This window comes from Pseudorca crassidens, chromosome 11 (assembly GCF_039906515.1).
Source record: "Pseudorca crassidens isolate mPseCra1 chromosome 11, mPseCra1.hap1, whole genome shotgun sequence".
NCBI classification, from domain to species: domain Eukaryota; kingdom Metazoa; phylum Chordata; class Mammalia; order Artiodactyla; family Delphinidae; genus Pseudorca; species Pseudorca crassidens.
The window spans coordinates 6,193,908-6,213,589 of NC_090306.1; the positions used below are offsets into that span (position 1 = coordinate 6,193,908).

Below are 19,682 nucleotides of genomic sequence, written 5' to 3' on the forward strand. Positions count from 1 at the left end.
CTCCACTTACCCAGCAGACCCCTCAGTGCGGCGCTTCCCGCCTCCCCCACCATTAGCTGCCCCGTGGCCCTGCTCTTCCTGCTCCTGCAGAAGTCTGGCCATGGGCCATGCAGATGGCTGCCAGCCACAGCCAGCCTTGGGTCTGGGGCCCCAAGAGGGAGGGCAGTCCCAGAAAGGCAAGGCACGGGCTGGAGTCGGGGTGCAGGGCAGTGCTCTCTGCCTTTTAAGCAAAGGTTGTCACCGTGCGGGGCTAAACTTAGCCACAGGCTTTTCAGCTGGAAAAGGGGGCTGGTCTCAGGTTACGCTGGGCCAGCAAAGAGGCCCCAATTCTGTCCCCCAGCACCTGCTGATGGGCAATGTCCATCCCACCCCACCCCCCTCTAAATCCTCAACCCTTCAAGTCCTCAGAACCAGCCCTTCCTCCATCCTCAGCTTACAAACCCAGCAGAGTGCCAGCTTCTGACTGACGGGTCTTGGAGAGGAATGGATCCCTTCCTCCACATCACGTGTGGGAAGGGGCTGGGGGCCTGTTCCCACCATATGCCCAAGACCTCCCAATATTTTTCCTCTTCTGGACTCCTCACCCTGCCCCCAACATCCCCTGGACGCAGCCAGTGAAGGGGAGGCCCTGGCTGCAGGGCTGGCCTGCACGTCCCAGGATGGGGAGGGACTTCCGCCCTAGCGTCCTGCTCTCGGCCCAGGGCTGGACGGGCTGGACAGGGTGAAAGAGGCATTGTCTTCCAGCGGGGGCGGCACAGCCCTCAGGCTTCCCAGGAGAGAATTTGTGGGAGGCCTCCGGCCCTCTACCGGGCCAGCCCCCAGCAGCGATGCTATCCCGCCCCGGGGCCCCAGCCCGGGCCTAGGGGAGAGCAGCTGGTGCGCACAGGGCCTGGTTTGTCTGCCTCGATTCTCAGGTCTCCAGGCTGCCTGCGCCGCAGGACATCGTGACCTTCAGTGCAGACCCCTCCCCCTCATGCCTCCTCCGGAGCCTCCTTCCTCTCCAGGCCCCCTACAGCCCAGGGCCCAGCCCCGGCCTCCGGCCCAGAATCCGGGCCGTTGGAGGGGGGGAGGGGGAGGGGGAAGGAGGACTGGGCAGGGTCCTGCGGGAGGCCCTCCCGAGCCTTTTCCTCTGCTGTTCCAGTGTCACTACCGAAGAGCCTCGAGAAGTTCCTCAGCCTTCCCGCCTCTCAGCCTTTGAAAGTAGGGGAGCGGGGGCGGGGAGGAGGAGGAAGGGGGACCCTGCAGCCGCGAGCCGTCCCTGGCTCCGGGTCCAATTCCCTATCTAACCGGCTCCCCAAGTTCTCCCGTTACATCCGTGCAGCATCCCTCAGTTCTCACCAGGGCCCACGGCCCCGAGTCCACAGAATCCCGCAGTAACCCCCCGCCCCCAATCCCCGCCAAGCACCATCACCGGTCCCCTCCTCCTTTGGGCCAGTCTCGGTCCCCTCCCCCTCTCCCTCAGCCCACACGCGCGGTGCCTGCACATTTGAAGAACCAGGCTGGTCCAAAAGAAGCGGGGGGCCGACTACTCGCGACTTTACGGGCGCACGTAGCTCAGGCCTCCGCACCCGGGGGCTGGGACTGGGCTAGGCGGGCCTGCGTCACCACGCCCCCGCCCCTCCCCTGCCCTATAAATTCCGGCTGCAGCCTTCCCCTGCGCTCTCTGCTCCTACCCGTTCGACAGGCAGCCGTGTGTTGTGTGCAGTGCCAGGTAAAGCCTGGCGGAGAGGGTCCACAAAGGGCTCGGGGATGGCCCCGAAAGGGACAAGGGGTGTGCGCGGGCCGGGGGTGCGGCTGAGGAGGCCGGGGTCCGGGTCGCGGGGCCCCCGCATTGCAGGGGCGGGAGGAAGGACGTGCGGAAGCGCAGGTCCGGGATGGAGGCCTGGGGGAGGGGCGGGGAGGGCAGCGCCGGACTCCAACCGCTTCGCCGCGCGTTCTAATGCTCACCTCCCTCTGTCTGCAGCTGCGTCCCGGAGACAAGATGGTGAAGGTCGGAGTGAACGGGTGAGTTGCGGGGTGGCGCGGGGTGGGGCAGTAAGTCCTGCGCTCCCCACCGAATTGCGTCTGTGGGTCTTGCCCTACCGGGTCTCTGCCAGCGCGTGGGGGACCTGGATGGGGGTGGTCGTACCGCCCCCCAAGGAGAGCTCAAGGTCGGTGCTCAGACCTGGAGGAGGCCCTCGCAAGGCCTCGTGTCCCCCATCCCCGGCTGTTGCGCCTCCTGTTAACTCCGCCTCTGCAGAGCCTTCCACTCCGCCTGCGGCAGATACCCAGGAGTCTCCGATTCTTGATGTGGACCCATCCTCTAATCTTCCAGCTCGGGCCCTTTCTTTCATTTCGCGCCCTTCGCGGTCACGTGCTGGGGACGAGCCGGTCCCCCACCTGCAGCCCGTGCCCCCGGCCGGGCGCAGCCCCGGGATGCAGGAGGCACAGCTGCGCGCAGAACCAGCTGGGGGCGGGGGGGTGGGGGCTGTTGGTCATCTGCGGTAACCAGCCGCCATGTTGCAACTAGGAAGGAAATGAATGAACCGCCCGTTAGGAAACCTTCCTTAGCCCTTCAGCCTTCCTCCTTCCTTGCCTATAACTGACCCTCCTACCCCTGTCTCGTGGGGTGGAGTCGCCTTTATCCCTTAAGCCAGGTGAGGCCAGGCTTTCCCGTTCTTGTTCAACTAGACCTCAACTCTGACCATCCCTTAAACCGCTAGCCACATTTCCCCCCAGGGATGATAGGACGCTTTTCCTAGATGGTTATCTGATGAATCAAAAACGTGGGTTTATGGGGGTGGTCTTGTGTTGTGTTGGGGTTTTTTTCCTTTCCTTTTTCCGTAGAGGTGTGGTAGCCGTGGCTTGGCGCCATGCTGGGGGAGCTGAGTCATGGGTACTTAGAAATTTTCCACCACAAAATGGCTCCCGGAGCTGCAGCCCCTGTCTTCACAGCGGCTCTCCTCGAAGCTTATTTCTTCCATCCATGCGTAGAGGTGACCCAACCCTAAGGGCCAGGCTGTAAAGGTCACCAGGAGGGATTAGGTGTCTGTGAGCCTCAGGCATCCTGCCCTTCTCCCCATCCCGTCTTCCAGAAACCAGATCCCCACTCCACCCTAAGCTGGGGTTAAATATAGCTGCCTGACCTTTCTGCAGCTGGGGTCCTGGGCTTCTGCTCTTTTCCACCTCCTCCCCCTGCCCTCCCCACACCCAAACGTCTGTTGCTCCCACTCCTGGTTTTTGGGAAAGAGCTAGGAAGGACAAGTACTAAGCAAATCAGAGTGCTGGGATTAGGGGTTGAGAAACCATTCCTTTTCCCTCTTTACCTTTTGTAGGAGGGACTTGGGGAAGGGGTGGGTTTCCCCTGGCCAGTTCACTTCTGACCTTTGCTCTTGCCCTTTGAGCTTGGTGATGCTGAGTGTACAGGTCTTTGCTCTCTAGAGGGTGTAGCCCGAAGCTGGGCCAGGCAGGAACAAGCATTTACAGTCAGATGAGTGCCATGTGCCTGTCACGTGCCCAGACTGTAGGTGGCAGCAGCAGCGCACCACCCTACCCTGTTGCTCCTCAACAGATTTCAGATGGGTGGGCAAGTCTTTGAGCCTAATCACCTCTTGGGCAGGATGTGAGCCTTCACTTTGTGGCCGTGCTGGGAAGCCAGGCTGGCCTGGCAGAGTTGCTTAGGAAGGTGAAGTGAGCTCTCCTGGGACTTTTCTGGTGGTAGCAAAGTGGCATCCTCTTCCCTCTGAAAGAGGGTGAGTGGGCCTGGGGCTGCTTGCATACCCAGGAGGACTCTCTCCTCCCTTCTCATGCCTTCTCACCTGTTGTCCCCCTCAGATTTGGCCGTATTGGGCGCCTGGTCACCAGGGCTGCTTTTAACTCTGGCAAAGTGGACATTGTCGCCATCAATGACCCCTTCATTGACCTTCACTACATGGTGAGTGCCACCCGTGCCGGTGGCGGGGAGCAGAGCCCGGCTGAGGCGCGGCCCCCTGATGCCCTCCCTCGTCCCCCCAGGTCTACATGTTCCAGTATGATTCCACCCACGGCAAGTTCCATGGCACAGTCAAGGCTGAGAACGGGAAGCTTGTCATCAATGGAAAGGCCATCACCATCTTCCAGGAGTAAGTGTGGGAGACGGAACAGGAAGAAGTTTGCCTTGGAGGAGGTGCTGGAATGGGGTGACCTCCTTGGGTCCGTGGCAGCCCATGGCCCTGAGCTTTGTCCTGTCTTCCCTTGTAGGCGAGATCCCGCCAACATCAAATGGGGTGATGCTGGCGCTGAGTACGTGGTGGAGTCCACCGGCGTCTTCACCACCATGGAGAAGGCCGGGGTGAGCCACAGGGAGGCGGGAGAGGAGGGGACCCCGGGCTTTGGTGTGCCAGGAAGATTGGGTGGGGCGGACCTAGGCCGGGAAGGGGGAGCCTGGGTTTGTAAGTGCTCCTCTGCCGCAGGCTCACTTGAAGGGTGGAGCCAAGAGGGTCATCATCTCTGCCCCTTCCGCCGATGCCCCCATGTTCGTCATGGGCGTGAACCATGAGAAGTATGACAACCACCTCAAGATCGTCAGGTGAGCATGCGGAGAAGTGGGCAGATGGCGCTGCGTGTTACGCGAGGGGCGTGCCCCTGACCTGCCTCCCTCTTTCCAGCAATGCCTCCTGCACCACCAACTGCTTGGCCCCCCTGGCCAAGGTCATCCATGACCACTTCGGCATCGTGGAGGGACTCATGGTATGAGTGATGCGGGGCTTGCCAGGGCACATTCAGTCCACACCCAGGGTGGGACCCTTCTCCCTCCCAGAGCATGGCCCTGGGCTGAGGGGCTGAGGGGCATCCGGGGTTCCAAGGGATCTGCTCGGGTCACTTCTTCCCTCAGGAGGAGGGAGGGGGAAGGGGTGGCATGGTGAGCACTAGGCAGGGCCTTCACGCCCCCTCCTGTCTCCAGACGACGGTCCATGCCATCACTGCCACCCAGAAGACCGTGGATGGCCCCTCTGGGAAGCTGTGGCGTGATGGCCGAGGCGCTGCCCAGAACATCATCCCTGCTTCCACTGGTGCTGCCAAGGCTGTGGGCAAGGTCATCCCTGAGCTGAACGGGTGAGACTCGCTGCTGCTTTTCTGCCCTGGGGACCCGGGGATCCGGGACGCCTGGTGCCGACTCTGCTTCCTTGTGTCTACAGGAAGCTCACTGGCATGGCTTTCCGTGTCCCCACCCCCAATGTGTCCGTCGTGGATCTGACCTGCCGCCTGGAGAAACCTGTAAGTTCCGGCTGGAGCAGCCTTGGTGGGCTGGGGCTTGCAAGACTGGAGCTTGAATGACCGCCTGTGTTTACGTCCTCAGGCCAAATACGAGGACATCAAGAAGGTGGTGAAGCAAGCGTCCGAAGGGCCCCTCAAGGGCATCCTGGGCTACACTGAGGACCAGGTACTGACGGGTCAGGGAACTTGGTGTCCACGTGGCCCCAGTGAGCAAGACTGGGTTCTATTCTTGGCCCTCTCCCTCCCTAGGTTGTCTCCTGTGACTTCAACAGTGACACCCACTCTTCTACCTTCGATGCTGGGGCTGGCATCGCCCTCAACGACCACTTTGTCAAGCTCATTTCCTGGTGTGTGGCTGGGGTGGTGTGGGAGTTGGTGCTCCAGAGTGGCACTGAGTCTGCTGCCCCCTGGTGGCCGACTCGGGAAAACAACCCTTAACTCCCTCTTCTTCCAGGTACGACAATGAATTTGGCTACAGCAACAGGGTGGTGGACCTCATGGTCCACATGGCCTCCAAGGAGTAAGAGTCCCTGGACCACCAGCCCCAGCAGGAACACAAGAGGAAGAGAGAGGTCCTCCGCTGCTGGGGAGTCCTTGCCCCAACTCCGTCCTCCAACACACTTGAGAATCTCCCGACCTCCATGCGGTTTCCATCCCAGACCCCCTGAGGAAGGGGAGGAGGGGCTTAGGGAGCCCTACCTTGTCATGTACCATCAATAAAGTACACTGCACCCAGGCTACTGTTCTGTCTTGCTCCAGGGTCTAGGATAAAGGGGACGGGAGCTGGGCTGGGGCCAAGGAGAACTGCATCTTGCTGAGACCACCCAACCAGGCAGGAGCCCCGCCCCAGGGCGGACACTGCTCCCCTGAAGAGCCACGTGTCCTCAGGTCACCTTGATTCCTCTCTGAGGCCTTTGGGTGCCACGGGGACTCGCTGTGCTTCCGATGGCTGTGGCTGAGCCCAGGAATGCTCTGGCTCCACGTATCCAGAAGCCGTTCTGTCTGCAGCTCCCCGAGGGTGACACTGGCACAGGAAGTCAGGGCACAGTGTGCCTGGCCTCTGGCCAGTTGGCTGACCTCTGCAGCAGCATGGAGCACGGCCAGCCTGCCGGGTGCAGACCCCAGCTCTGCCCAGTGGCTGCAAGTCTCAGTGCCCCGGTGATCACCAGCAGTGCAGCTGGGTGGGTGCCCTAGTGTCACCGGAGGGGTTACAGTAGGCTGGACCACGGGAACGGTGGGGATGGCTGTGCTCCCATGTCATCTGTCACCTGTGGATGCACGTGGCTTTGGCGGTAGAAGCACAGAGCTGGTGCCGGGAACCAGGGCTGAGGCCGTGGCCGTGCCACTCGAGGCACCGTTACCTTGGGCAGGTTACCTACAATCTCCGCACCTGCCTTGCACCTGCATGTTTTTAAAGTGATAACTAGCGCACTCTGCAGAGGACTGCATAACCACCACCAGACCAGAAAGTGCTGGAAACAGTGACACAGACGTGTTCAATAAACAGTCGCCAGTTTCATTGTCATTAGATTCCACACAAACATCGGCTCAGCCCAGCCCGCCTCAGGCGGCGACAACGAGGGACCCTCGGTCTCGTAGCCCCAGTTCACCAAGCTTTTCCGAGTCCAGGACATCTCACTCAGCCGGTTCGTCTCAGTGTGTGACAGACACGGAGGAGACACACCTGCAGCTGATGCTTGAAGAAACTGGGACCCTGAGGGCACATGCGCCCATACATGCTCGTGTGCACACACACGCCCCCCCCCCACACACACACAGCTTCACCTTTCTGTCACCGGGCGGTGACTGGGAAACAAGCAGGGGCTTCTGTCTCCCTCCACGACACTGACGCCGCACCCGGTCAGACCCAGAAGCCGCCGGCACCGGACGCACTAGGGCCCCTGCGACGCGCGGCACCTCCACCAGGGAAGGCTCACAGCCACGTCACTGCTGTCGGCCGGCACGGCCGTGAGCACTCGGACAAGAGGGAGGACAGAGCGCCCTGCCCGGGCCCGCTCCCTCCGCTTGTGACACGGAGGGAAGCCCTCTCTGGTGCACGAGCCACAGAACGTCCAGCCTAATCCCCCTCATACCAGTGCCCACGCCAGTTAGCACCAGTACAGAATCAAGACGGCCAGCTGGCTCGAGGCCACAGGGACGGCAGGAAGGACAATCCATCATGTTCCTTACTCAGTGGGGAGGTGAGGGGCCACGAGCGCTCGGGCAGCGTGTTAAAGATGGGAAGTAGCATTCACCCACGCAGGAAGGCAGGGGAGCCGGCTGTGCAGGGGGTCGCCCGGGAAGGGCAGGCCAAGCCTCGCTCCAGACACCCCAGACCCCTAGAGAGGCCAAGGACCAAGGGGGGAGGCTGGGGAGGAGCACCCCGTGGCCGGGGCCGGGCTCGGTGCTGCAGGACAAACGCGTTCCCTTCTGGGAACCACCCAGCCCCCTGCCTCGGTGAGTCCCAGCGGGCCGAGGAGGCCCCTATCTCACGGCGCCGTCGGATGAGACATCGCGATCGGAGTCCTCAGCCTCGCTTGGCGGCGGCGGGGGCGGCAGGTCGCTAAGCGGGGCCGCAGTGAAAGCAGGAGACTTTCTAGAAAAGAGCGTCAGCTGTAACCTCGGGGCGGGTCAGCTGTAACCTCGGGGCGGGAGGAGTCCTGACAAGGCCGGCACGCCCGCCACCCCTGGCCTGATCCCCTGGCAGGCAGCATCTCAGGCAGGGCAGGAGGACCACAGGGCAAGGGCGGATGCAGGGCAAGGGAGGGGGGAAGGGGGTAAGAAATGGTCCCCACTTTAACTTGGGGACCCGGAGAGGCTGAGTTCAGAAGTATCTGAGGTCACAGTATGAGACGCCGCCGGAGCCGGAGGGCACCGGCTCTGTGGCCCCAGCTTCACGTCTATGAAGTAGTTTTGCGATTTTTAAAAACTTACGCAGGGTCAAAGGCACAAATTGTGGCGCTGACTTTAGATAAAAGTCTGCCCCTTGTGCTCCCTGTCAGTCTTTAGCTGCCTTTCTAACCAGGGGAACCGCATCGGGAGGTTTCGGCAGTCCAACCACGGATGGACAACTGCCGAGGGGGAGGGAGCTGCCGGGCTGGGGCGAGCAGACCAGGCGATCTCCAACGGGCAGCCCCACGGCAAGACGGGCCTGAGTCACTGCCGGAGGGTCTCAGGGCTCCCCAGTGAGGGGCGCTGGGTACTGTCCCCTCCCGCCTGTGCCCGGGGGGCCCTTACCGGTCCCCGGACTGGGTGATGAGCCGGCGGCAGGTCTCCATCTGCACGTCCAGGCCCCGCTTCATGCTGCACATCTCCATGTACTCGTGCAGGTGCCGGTTCATGTCATTCTTGGCCGTGGCCAGCTCCAGCTGTGGCGGGGGCAGGGCAGGGCCGCCGGGTCAGCAGGGCCTGTCCCCCGCCCCCCGGAGGCTAACTGCCAAGCACCCTGGGCGGGGCACAGGCAGCCGTAGTGCAAGTGAAGGACTCAGATTTTAAACTAAACCAGCTCAAGGCAGAAGGTGCCCGATACCCCATCATTCCTTCTAGTTTCCCCGGGAGTCTCTCCCACAGAGGCTTTCACGAAGCGATCTGCTCTGGGCCTGCACTCTCGGAACAGACTCCCAACGAGAGCCGTGAGGAACGGATGTTCCTGAGTGCGTGGGCAGCACGTGGGGATGACCTTGCCCCTTCCTGGGGCCCCCCCGGGGCCTGCTCCAGTCCTCACTCCCCACACAGCGCTGTCCCCCCAGCCTGTCCCCCTCTGCAAGCTGGGAGCTCCTGGCAGGGCTGGCCACGGGGCCTACTCATCCCTGCGTGCACACCCCACACCTCGACGGCAGAGTCATTAGTTAACTTCAAGTAGCGTCCACGAGACTCATGGCCCAGAGGCCGGCTGGGCCCTGTTGAAAGGCACTCTGCTCTCTTACCACCTATTTCCTCTCATTGCTTTTCTCACTTGTAAGTCCTTTTCAGAGATGAACGGAAGGACTGCCTGCCTCGCTGAATGTCCGACGGGCTCTGAGATGTAGCCCGACTCAAGACACGTCATGCGTGACATGACGTGTGGCCCAGAGTCGAGGGCACGCAGTCTCCCTCCCAGACCCCGCCTCTGCGCCACAGGCTCAGAGGTAAGAGCTGAGAGCCAGGCGCAGAGGCGGTGAAAGATCTGGCCACAGACAATGTGCTGCCTCTCTCTGTTCTGGGCACAAGGGGAGGCAGAGAAACTGCTCGGAGGTGACGTGCTTGACTGCTTGAGAGCAAAGAGAAAGGGCGGGAAGCCACCTGTGAACGGTCTGAACTGGGCAGAGAGGATGCGAAACTCGGAGAGAAAAGAAAATAGTCACAGAGCCAGACACAGAGACGGCAGCCCAGGTGGATCAGAAGCCCTAGTGAGCACGGCTCAAACTCCAGCCTTGGTTCCAGAGCTGGGATCCCAGCCGGGGCCCAGCAGCAAGAGCATGTGCAGGGGCAGAACGCACTGACTGTTCAGTCCAGGAGGGAAATACGGTGCCGCCAGCTCTTGTCCAGACTGGCTGCCACCTACACCCCAATCCCTACACCTCAGGAGAGCCCCCCGGTATTAAAGAGGAGGGGTGGGCTCTGGAGCCCATCGCTCAGCGGGGCAGGAAACAAGGGAACGAACCAAACATATTCCAGCAGAATACGAGGCTAGGACGGCCACCAGTCTCTACACAGCCCCTCAGAGCAGGGCTGCAGGAAGGAGACGACCCCAAAAGCCACACTGCAAACCCCGTGCACGCTGGCAGCGGGGCAGGGCGGAGGGGTGAGGCTGGGAGCAGATGGAGGGGAAGGGGTGGGGGAAAGAATTCCCGCCCACCCTCCACCTGGGCCTTGGTCTCACCATCCAGTGGTGGAAATGGTCCTTGCCTCCATCCCAGGGCCCCTGAGAGATCAAAGGTCACTGAGTTGAAGGACCTCAGGTGTCCCATTTGGATGTCCAGGAGCAACACTGCAGCCACCACCACCGTGTCCGCCCCGCTGACACCTCCCATCATGCCATTCTAGGCGTAGGGAGGAGGAGGACAGTGGGATGGTGTAAACGGGAGAGCGGAGTGCAGTTCCCCCTCCCAGCTCCTCAGCTAGTGGCGCACAGCTGGCTGTGTCTTTCTTTTCTTTTTTTTTTGGCCACATGGCATGCGGGACTTGGGGGGGGATCGAACTGGGGGCGAACCCGCGCCCCCTGCAGTGGAAGTGTGGAGTCTTAACCATGTGACTGCCAGGGAAGTCCCCAGCAGTGCCTTTAAAAGTGAGCACCTGTCTGCCCGGGCAAAAAAAATGAAAGCAGGTTTTGCTGAAAGGAGCAGGGCCGGCTAATGTGCGCTGGGGGAACGAGGATGTAGGAAAATAATTCCTCAACTTCCACTGCCGCTGTGAGGGCAGTGGGCTCAGAGAGAGGCCCCCAGCCTCATCCCCAAGTCAGAGTGCATGGCAAGGACCCTCTCACGCTCGCTCGGGCAGGAGGGCTCACGAGAATCGCACGCGCACGCAAGCCTCGTCCCACAGGCCCTCCTCCCAGGTGCCACAAATCCTTCCCACCGCCCCTAGAGGCCTAGAGTTTAAGTTGAAGCACCAGTTCCACTCGCATCTCTAGAAGGTTCCTCAAGGCTAGGGAATAAGAATGGAGGTTTCCCCATTGGCTCAAAGGTTGAGCCGCGACAGCAGCAAAGTTCAAGTCCATCCGAGTGGACTTCACCACAGCACTAACAATAATAACAGCAATGATGATAAAGCAACGACCATATGCTGTGCTGACGACGAGACAGACGCTGCCCCACGCTCTGCCTGGGCCTTACTTCACTTGACCTTCAAACAACCCTGAGGGAGGTATTAGTAGGAACCCCACCTTATAAATAAAGAAGCATGCTCAGAGAAAAGAGGCCTGTTAAAAGTTAGAGTGGAAGTAAGTGACAGAGCTGAGGTTTGAACCCACATCTGTCGGCCTCCCTCCCCAGCCTGAGGTCTTAAGGACCCACCGGAGGTGCTACAGTGGGGAGATCACTCCGCCCCCGTCAGGAAGAAATGGGGAGGCCCTGGTGTCTGGGGTCCCGCAGGGGTGAGGCCATTGCACCTGCGACCCACCGGGAGCCTGGGCCCCTCGGCTTCAGCGCACGGCCTTACCTCTATCTGGTCAATGGTTTCCTGATATTCTTTCTCCCGGGTTTTGAACAGGGACTCAGTATCTTTAATCACCTTCTCCAAACTGTCTTCCGGCTGCTGGAGAGGAAAGGGAAGCAGGGGGAGGCCAGATGGGAGGGGTGGGACGGGGCACCACAGGGCAAGGCGAGGGAGAGAGTGAGTCAGGTTAAAGGAAGCCGGAGAGAGAGGGGACGAGGACAAAGGACCAGGGAGAAGCAGGTGACGGAGGGTGGCCACAAAGGGAAGACAGAGCACGGCGTGGACGGTGGGCGGGGAGGAGACGGCCTGGCGCCCGGAGAGGAGGAGCCGGGACCCTGCGGCCGGGAGGGCGGTTACCTCTCCCGGGGCCTCTGCAGCAGCCAAGGCATAGCCCGAGAAGTCCTCCCAGAGCAGCAGGGTCTCCTCGGTCTCCTCCCAAGTCAGGCTGTCACAGTCGTCCTCAAAATCATACTCCCTCCTAGAGACAGGGAGCCCCGGCGTCAGGGCGGGCGGCAGGGAGGGGCTGCTGGGCGGGGCTCCGGCCTCGGGGGCGGGGCGGCGAGGGGCCTGCGGGACTCACAGCTGGTTCAGCATGCGCTGCATCTCCTCGTTGATGCTGAGGGCCGTGCTCTCCTCCTCGTCCCCGTCGGGGTGGCAGGGCCCGTCACTCTCTGACAGGGAGGTGTCCTCCTCGACGGCAGCCTTGCGCTCCCGCTTCCGCCCCCCCATGGACGGGACCTTAATGGGAGACAAGTGCAGAGACTACAGAGACGAGGCCGGGTGCATGAGGAGAAGGGCGTGGGCGCCGGCAGGGGAGGGAAGCATGGACCAGCGGGAAGGGGGGGGCAGACAGAGAGAAGACACAGTTACAAGACGGAACAGAAACACCAGCGTCACCGAGACAGGCAGACAGACACAGATGGGGACGGGGCTGCAGACTAGGAGGAAGACAGACAAGAAACAGAGAAAACAGAGCAGTAAGATAAGGGGGAAATGGCTGGCCTCGACCACAGTAAGATGTGCATAATGGCCCAGAGGATTTCTTTTCTAAAAAAAGTCTTCTAGTGAAATGACTGAACTGAGAGGAAACTTTCAGGCTGCAAGGAGGAGGGAGACACGGAGTTGACAAAGCAGAACCTGAGTCACACATCCAGATCTGGAAGCCAGAGGGCAAAGGGAGAGAGAGAACTGGAGGCAGAAGAATGAGAGAGAGGGAGAGAACAGGTGGGGGGGGGGAGAGAACAGGTGGGGGGGGGAGAGACAGAACAGGTGGTGGGGGGAGAGAGAGAACAGGTGGGGGGGAGAGAACAGGTGGGGGGGAGAGAGAACAGGTGGGGGGGAGAGAGAGCAGGTGGGGGGAGAGAGAGAACAGGTTGGGGGGGAGAGAACAGGTGGGGGGGAGAGAACAGGTGGGGGGAGAGAGAACAGGTGGCGGGCGAGAGAACAGGTGGGGGGAGAACAGGTGGGGGAGAACAGGGGGGAGAGAAGTGGGGGGAGAGAGAGAAGGGGAGAGGGATAGAAGGGGAGAGGGAGAGAGAAGGGGGGAAAGGGATAGAAGGGGAAGAGGGATAGAAGGGGGAGAGGGAGAGAGAAGGGGGAGAGAGGGAGAGAGAAGGGGGAGAGGGAGAGAGAAGGGGAGAGAGAAGGGGGGAGAGGGAGAGAGAAGGGGAGGAGAGGGACAGAAGGGGGGAGAGGGCGAGAGAAGGGCAGAGAGGGCGAGAGAAGGGCGGAGAGGGAGAGAGAAGGGCGGAGAGGGATAGAAGGGGGGAGAGGGAGAGAGAAGGCGGGAGAGGGATAGAAGGGGGAGAGGGATAGAGAAGGGGGAGAGGGATAGAAGGGGGGAGAGGGAGAGAGAAGGGGGAGAGAGAGAGAGAAGGGGGGAGAGGGAGAGAGAAGGGGGAGAGGGAGAGAGAAGTGGGGAGAGGGATAGAAGGGGGAGAGGGATAGAAGGGGGAGAGGGAGAGAGAAGGGGGAGAGGGAGAGAGAAGGGGAGAGGGATAGAAGGGGAGAAGGAGAGAGAAGGCGGGGAGAGGGATAGAAGGGGGAGAGGGGGAGAGAAGGGGGGAGAGGGGGAGAGAAGGGGGAGAGGCATAAAAGGGGGAGAGGGAGAGAGAAGGGGGAGAGGGAGAGAGAAGGGGGGAGAGGGGGGAGAAGGGGGGAGAGGGAGAGAGAAGGGGGAGAGGCATAGAAGGGGGAGAGGGAGAGAGAAGGGGGAGAGGCATAGAAGGGGGAGAGGGAGAGAGAAGGGGGAGAGGCATAGAAGGGGGAGAGGGAGAGAGAAGGGGGGAGAGGGAGAGAGAAGGGGGAGAGGGAGAGAGAAGGGGGAGAGGCATACAAGGGGGAGAGGGAGAGAGAAGGGGGGAGAGGAAGAGAGAATGGGGAGAGGGATAGAAGGGGGTAGAGGGAGGGAGAAGCGGGGAGAGGGAAGGAGGGGTGGGAGATAAAGAAGGGAGCAGAGCAGCCGGATAGAGGGGAGGGGTCTGCGCTGAGAGCCCTGCGGGTCAGGAGGCCTGGGGAGCTGAGAAATGGGCCGGGGACGCAGGAAGCTTGCGTGAGAGCAGAACTAACCAGCTTCTTCTGTGGAGGAAGCAAGAGAAGATGAAAGGCAGAGAGGCGAGGAGGCAGACGGGAGAGAGAGGGGAGGGGAGAGACGGCGTTAGAGACCGCTCCAAACTCCTCTCCAGAGGTTGTCCCTCACCCCCAGCCTCGTCCCGCCAGGGCCCGGCTGCCGCGCTAAGCTCTCCGAGAAGGGGCCGGGCCCAGCTCCCGCGGAGGACCGGGCTCTCGCGGCCCCGCGCCCCCCTACAGAGCTCGGGCGCGGACACCAGGCGGTGGGACGGGGCGGGGGCCGGACCCAGGCGCCCCTCGCCCTCACCTGGAACATCTTGATCATGTCCTCGCAGTTGCGCTGCTGGGCCAAGTCACAGAGCTTGGCGGTGATGTCGATGCGGCGGCAGATGTCCATGTCCACCTTCATGGCCTTCTCCTGGATCTTCGTGTCCAGGTCGGACAGGTTCTGTGCGGGGAGCACGGAGGGCGGTGAGGGGGTCCTCAGGGCCCGGCAATGTCCCCTCATCCTCCCAGACACACGGCCCCTCCCAGCAGAAGGCACCCCTTTTCCTGGGTGCCCCTCCAGCACTCTGCCCAGGACAGCTGGCTCCCCGGCCAGACGGGGCCCCCGAAGGGCACGGCCCAGTGGCTGGGACATGCAGGGGGCTCCCTCCTGGAACTCAGGCTACAAGAGACACTGACTGGCTGACCACCAGGGGCTATGAGAGTGGAGAAGTATCGCAATAGTGACATCAGCTGACGCTGAACGAGCACCACTGTCCTAACTCAGTGCATCACAACCTTCGAACCAGACTGCAAAGTGCGTGCTTTACTATCCCACTCCACAGACCCAGATACGAAGGCAGAGTGTCAGGACTTCACCCAGGGCCACACTGCGAGCAAACCACCCTGAGGAACAATGGAGGCCACGGGGACTTCCGCTGTCTCTTCTTCTCCGGAGTTAGGGGTGGGCAAGCGGAAAAGAAATGGAAGCACATACGCTGGGGGGAGGGTCAGTGAATTGGGTGCAACTAAAAAGGCCGGCTCCCTGGCCTCAGGCAGCCTCGCCCCGGCGGGTAGGGACGAGGGGTGACGCGGCGGCACTCACGTTGCTCATGAGCCCCTTGAAGACCACCAGCTCGGCCTTCAGCTGCTCCACCTTCAGGGCCAGCTCCTCCTGGCAGGCGTCAGCCTCCTGGGCCTCCTACGGTCGGGAGAAACCCGGCGTGAGCCGCACTGCCTGCGGGCGGCGGGCAGGGGAAGGTGGGACGAGGCGGGGCAGGGCGGCCCTCACCTCCTGGAGCTCGTTCACGCGCTCCTGCAGCTGCAGCCTCACCACGTACTCCTCTTCCCACCTGCAGACAGCGAAGGGCCAGCGCCTGGGTGCGGGGTCCTCCCGCCTCCGCTCTCCGCCCCCCGCCCGTCTGGCTCAGGCTCAGGCCCCGGCCCCGGGTCTGCTTCCCCAGACGGGAGGAGCCGGGCAGAAACGTGTGGCTCCAGGCTCCCCGCCAGCTCCCAGCTCACCAGCTGCCTTCCCGGAACCTCCGGCCTCGCACCATTTAAGAGCAACTGCGGCTGCTCTGGTCCCTCGCAGGGCCCAGCCCGACCAGCTGTCCGGCTGGCCTCGTCCCCCTCCTTCTGCCCACACCACCCGGCCCGGTCTCCCACCTCCAGTCCTCAGATCCGGGCTCCCGCCTGCTGCCTGCACCAGAACAGAGCTCGTCTAGCCCGCTGCCCTGCCTCCTGTGGTACCATTAATCCTGTAAAAGCAGCTGCAGGACACATATGGCATCAGCAAAGGTGGTCAGGAGCCTGCGAGGAGATGCTTGAAGTCCATCCCCACAAGCTCCAGAAACTGCCCACCCAGAGGCCCCGGGTGAGCCGCAGAGAGGGGCCAGGGTGCGGGCAGGAGCCTGGGATCACTGACCACCCACACCCAGAGGGAGAGGGAAACCGTGGCGGGTAAGAACTAGCGGCAGGACCTCCTGGGCCCCCGCATGCAGAGCCTAAGACCACGAGGAGGCTAGAAGGCGCTCCTGGCCAAGGCTGGGAGCTGGCCGGCACGTCCCCCTCCTCCTCACACAGGCAGGAGGGCAGCGGCGGGGGCAACACCCCTGCTTAGAATTGATTTCAGGGCCCCGCAAGGTTGGCTGGAACAGCGGGACTCCTCAGACCCCACTGACATAGCCCAGTACTTCTCCCCCATCCTGGAAAGGCTTCCTCCAGGCTGAGAAACGAGGGCAACTGCACCAGGGGAGAAACCTCAACGCCAGAAAGGTGGTTAGGAAGCAGCATGGAGAACATACTCCGCAGGCCCAGGATTTGGTCTTCCCCTCCCCTCCCCTCCATCTCTGTTCCCAGGTGCCTCTCAGCTCTCTTCCCCGGGCTCCTCCTCCAGGCCCATCTCTCCTAGCCCTCCCGTTCCTCCGCACTGCAGTGTTCCTAATAATAACTCCTCGAACTCACCGTGGCCGCCCCTCCTGGCGGCTGGGCTGGGCCGGGAGAAAGCAGCCCAGCTCCCCTCCCGTCTTCCTGGCTCCCCACCCAGCCCCTCCCCTCGCTCTGGCATTCTCATTCAGACAGTTGGAGCCAGCGAGGTGCCCCAGCAGTGTCAGGTTATGTATTTTCTTAAAGAAGACATTTATCTTTCTGGGCCTTGGTTTCTTCGTCTACAGCGTGAGGGCAGGGGATGCAGTACCCTGATGCCCCTGGGGTCCATGCATCCCTGGAGGAAGCAAGCGAGACAGACAAGGGGACCAAAACCCTGGGGAAGATGCATCAGGGAGGGCAGGACAGTGAACTCAACTGTTCCAGGTAGAAACTTAAGGAAGTTAGGTATGGCTTAAGATTAATAAAATCTCAAACAAACAAACAAAAAATCTGAAAATAAACCATCTGGAAGCTCACTAGAATTCTATTTGTACTCCAGCCAGACATTCCCACGAATGGGTTCGTTTTGACCTCTATTTAAATCTGGTCTCCCTCGCAAGGTTCTTTAAACATGGGTAGACGTTGAGCAATTTCCATGTATTCTACATTGAGCAAACATCTTTCTTCCAAATAAACGGTCTCCCTGAGTGAAGTGAGGAAGCAGGGGCCACTCCTATGTCGGAAAAACTGAGACCAGGAAAAAGAGATCCACCCAAGGTCGCACAAGGCAGGGGAGCTGAACCCAGAACCAGGAGGCCTCAGCTCCTTCCCAGTTTAGTGCTCATACTATGCCCACGTCTTCCAGGCTACAGACGGGAGCTAGCTTTGCTATAAAGAGAAGAGACCAAGGGCAGGGGATCTGGGGTGGAAGAACGAGTTGACTACCAGTATCACGTACCACCCACGTCTGGCTGTGAGGCCCTCTGCACAGCGGAGTGCTGCAGAGCTATGAGCTCATCAGCCCCCGAGGAATAACCCTTTGCTGCCCTGGACAGCTGGACCAAGGACAAATACTCTTCCGGTTAGAAACAGAACACCCCCACAACAGCAGTTGTTCCTGTGGCTATGGATGTATTCCAGAACTGTCCATGTTCCACTGCTGACGGCGTTAATTAACTCCTGCAGTGGCTGGGGCAGGATGGTTCTGGGTGGCATCTGAATGATGGTTTTAGGATAACTGAGACTCCCAAAGACACTTCAGTCATGGACTACAACCAAGGAAGGAAGCCAGCCAGCATGAGGACAGGACTCCACCTCAGCAAGCCTGCTGATCTGTGATCTGCTAGACTCTGGCGGGTTACAGATCCCTGAAGTTCGCCCCCGACCCCCAACCCGACCCAGCAGGCATTTGCCTGAGCATTCAGCCAATCCCCACCAGACACAAATCTCTGCTCCACTGGGCTGCAAGGGTAATTCCCAGGCCTGCCCATAAGGGGTCAGAGTAGCTCATTAAGAGGTTAAACCTGAAGGCTAAGCCTCTTTCCGACCTGTCACCTCCTCCGTCTTCAACCATGGCGTCCCAGGCACAGTGTACGAAGTGCTGGCTGTGCTCAGGCTGCTGTCCTAACAGCATGGTTATCAGCCGTCTAGGGGATCCACCTGGATGCAGCCAGCACTCCTGCATCGCATCCCCTCCCCTGGCGCCTTGTGCTACCCCGCAGGGCTCCCTGCAGTAAACCAACTCCTCATCTTCAGAGCCACCCAGCCTGCCCCAGCTGCCTTGTGTCAAAGGTGTGGTGTGTCCATGTTCCCAGCCTTCTCCTACTCGGGTCCTTGCTGCCCTCTTCACACTTCCTCCGCCTTCAGCTCTGCACTTTCAGATCCCCCAGCTTCCAAGGCTAGCCCTGGGCCAACTACATAGGCCCTTCCCCTTTCCCTAGGGAATTCCCTTTACTCCTTCCCGCCTCCCTCCTTTTCTGACCCACTCCCAGAAATGCCCTAAGGTCCCCACAGCATTCTGGTTTGGATGGAACCAGGGTAGCCGTGCTGCTCCCTCGGACGCCGTTTTGGGAAACGCTGGGCAGAGGCAGGATCACCTACTGCAAGGTGCAGCCCCTCTCCAACCCCCTCTCATTTCCCTTCGACTCCCGAATTAAAACTACAACCTTTGCCTCTAACTTTTGATCAGTAATGTGGAGCCTATATCACAAAGTCGCTCCGAGGGCTGAGACTGGGGGATTAAGCAGTAGCCCGGATGTGGCCTCTCCGACCCATGTCCCTTTTACACATCACAAAACCCCCAGTTAACACAGTCCTCCAAACACTGCAGCCTAGATGAAAAACAAGTGTTCCCCGCAGTATTCGGCTCCTAGACGCCTCCTTCCGGTCACGAGTCTCGACTTCTGCATTCTCTAGGGATTCTAGTCTCCGGGTATCCAATTCCTTCTGTGGACTTCCAAGCTCCTCCTTACACAGCAGGAACTTTACTCATACTGACTCCTCCCTGATTCTTGGGCCCCAGCTGCTCTCGGCTCCTGTACGCACACGTAGCCCCGGCCCCAGTGTGGCGTGAGCTGAGCCCCCTCCCCACCTTCCCGATCCCTACCTCCGCTTGTACTCGTCCCGCTCGCGCTTCACTTTAGCCAGCACGTTGTAGAGAGCGCGGATCTCGGGGGTGATGGTGTCGATCTGGACGCCCACCCCGTCGGGGTGCACCCACGACAGACCAGGCCCTTGCACCAAAGTGGGCTCCAGTCCCGGCCCGAGCCGGCGGGCGTGAGAGAAGGACCAGATGGTGCCGGGCATGAAGCGGGCCGACGAGGAGGAGGCAGAGGAGGCGGAGGTGGAGGTGGAGGGAGCCGGGTGGCAGGCCGCGGAGGGCGCGAGGGGGCCTGCCGGCGAGCGCGCGGGCGAGCCCAGCACCCGCGCCGACGGGGTGCAGACGGCAGCCGGCCGGGCGCCCAGGGGCAGCCCCAGGGGTCTGACGGGGCTGACGAAGCCGGTCTGCACGGCCTGGTCTCGGCGAGCCAGGCCCCGCCGGCCCTGCTTACCCTCCTCCAGCGCCTGCTGCAGCTGCTTCTCCAGCAGCCGGTTGCGGCGCTCCAACTCGTGCACCTTGGCCAGGAAGCAGCGGAAGCGGAGGTTCAGGGTCTTGAGCACGTTGATGTTGGAGCCCAGGTCGTTGCGGAGCGCCATGGCGGCGGGGGGCGCCGGGCCCGGCCCGGGCGGCGAGTAGGAAGCCGAGCCGGCCCGGGCGAGCGGCGCCGGGGGCACGTCCCCGCCGCCGGCCAAGTGGTCGCTTCCCACGGGGTCCCCCAGCGGCCCGGCCAGGCCTTGCTGCTCCTGCTGGAGGAGGAAGAGGTTGGGGCCGAATAACGGATTCATGGCTGCGC

The 19,682-nt window shown here is 61.5% G+C and overlaps 2 protein-coding genes across 4 annotated transcripts; one reads left to right on the plus strand and one right to left on the minus strand.

Annotated features, from left to right (window-relative positions):
• Positions 1-1,591: 1,591 nt before the first annotated feature.
• GAPDH (glyceraldehyde-3-phosphate dehydrogenase) lies at positions 1,592-5,971 on the plus strand. Its single transcript, XM_067695537.1, has 12 exons — positions 1,592-1,711; positions 1,964-2,004; positions 3,814-3,913; positions 3,994-4,100; positions 4,219-4,309; positions 4,431-4,546; positions 4,626-4,707; positions 4,922-5,073; positions 5,157-5,235; positions 5,318-5,401; positions 5,485-5,582; positions 5,690-5,971. Exons 2-12 carry the CDS (start codon positions 1,982-1,984, stop codon positions 5,757-5,759), a joined length of 1,002 nt encoding a protein of 333 aa, XP_067551638.1. The 5' UTR covers positions 1,592-1,711; positions 1,964-1,981; the 3' UTR covers positions 5,760-5,971.
• Positions 5,972-6,730: 759 nt separating this feature from the next.
• On the minus strand, positions 6,731-19,674 carry IFFO1 (intermediate filament family orphan 1). 3 transcript variants are annotated; one of them, XM_067695536.1, is made up of 10 exons: positions 18,896-19,674; positions 15,215-15,275; positions 15,029-15,124; positions 14,246-14,386; positions 13,939-13,947; positions 11,951-12,132; positions 11,728-11,848; positions 11,374-11,469; positions 8,473-8,603; positions 6,731-7,831 (listed from the first exon to the last, which is right to left on the minus strand). In XM_067695536.1, the coding sequence occupies exons 1-10, from the start codon at positions 19,672-19,674 to the stop codon at positions 7,720-7,722; spliced, it is 1,728 nt and encodes a 575-aa protein (XP_067551637.1). In that variant the 3' UTR covers positions 6,731-7,719. The 3 variants fall into 3 exon arrangements, with proteins under 3 accessions (XP_067551637.1, XP_067551636.1, XP_067551635.1); XM_067695535.1 differs by lacking the exon at positions 13,939-13,947 and having other exon boundaries at positions 11,374-11,466; positions 11,951-12,108; XM_067695534.1 differs by lacking the exon at positions 13,939-13,947 and having other exon boundaries at positions 11,951-12,108.
• Between the last annotated feature and the right edge of the window lie 8 nt (positions 19,675-19,682).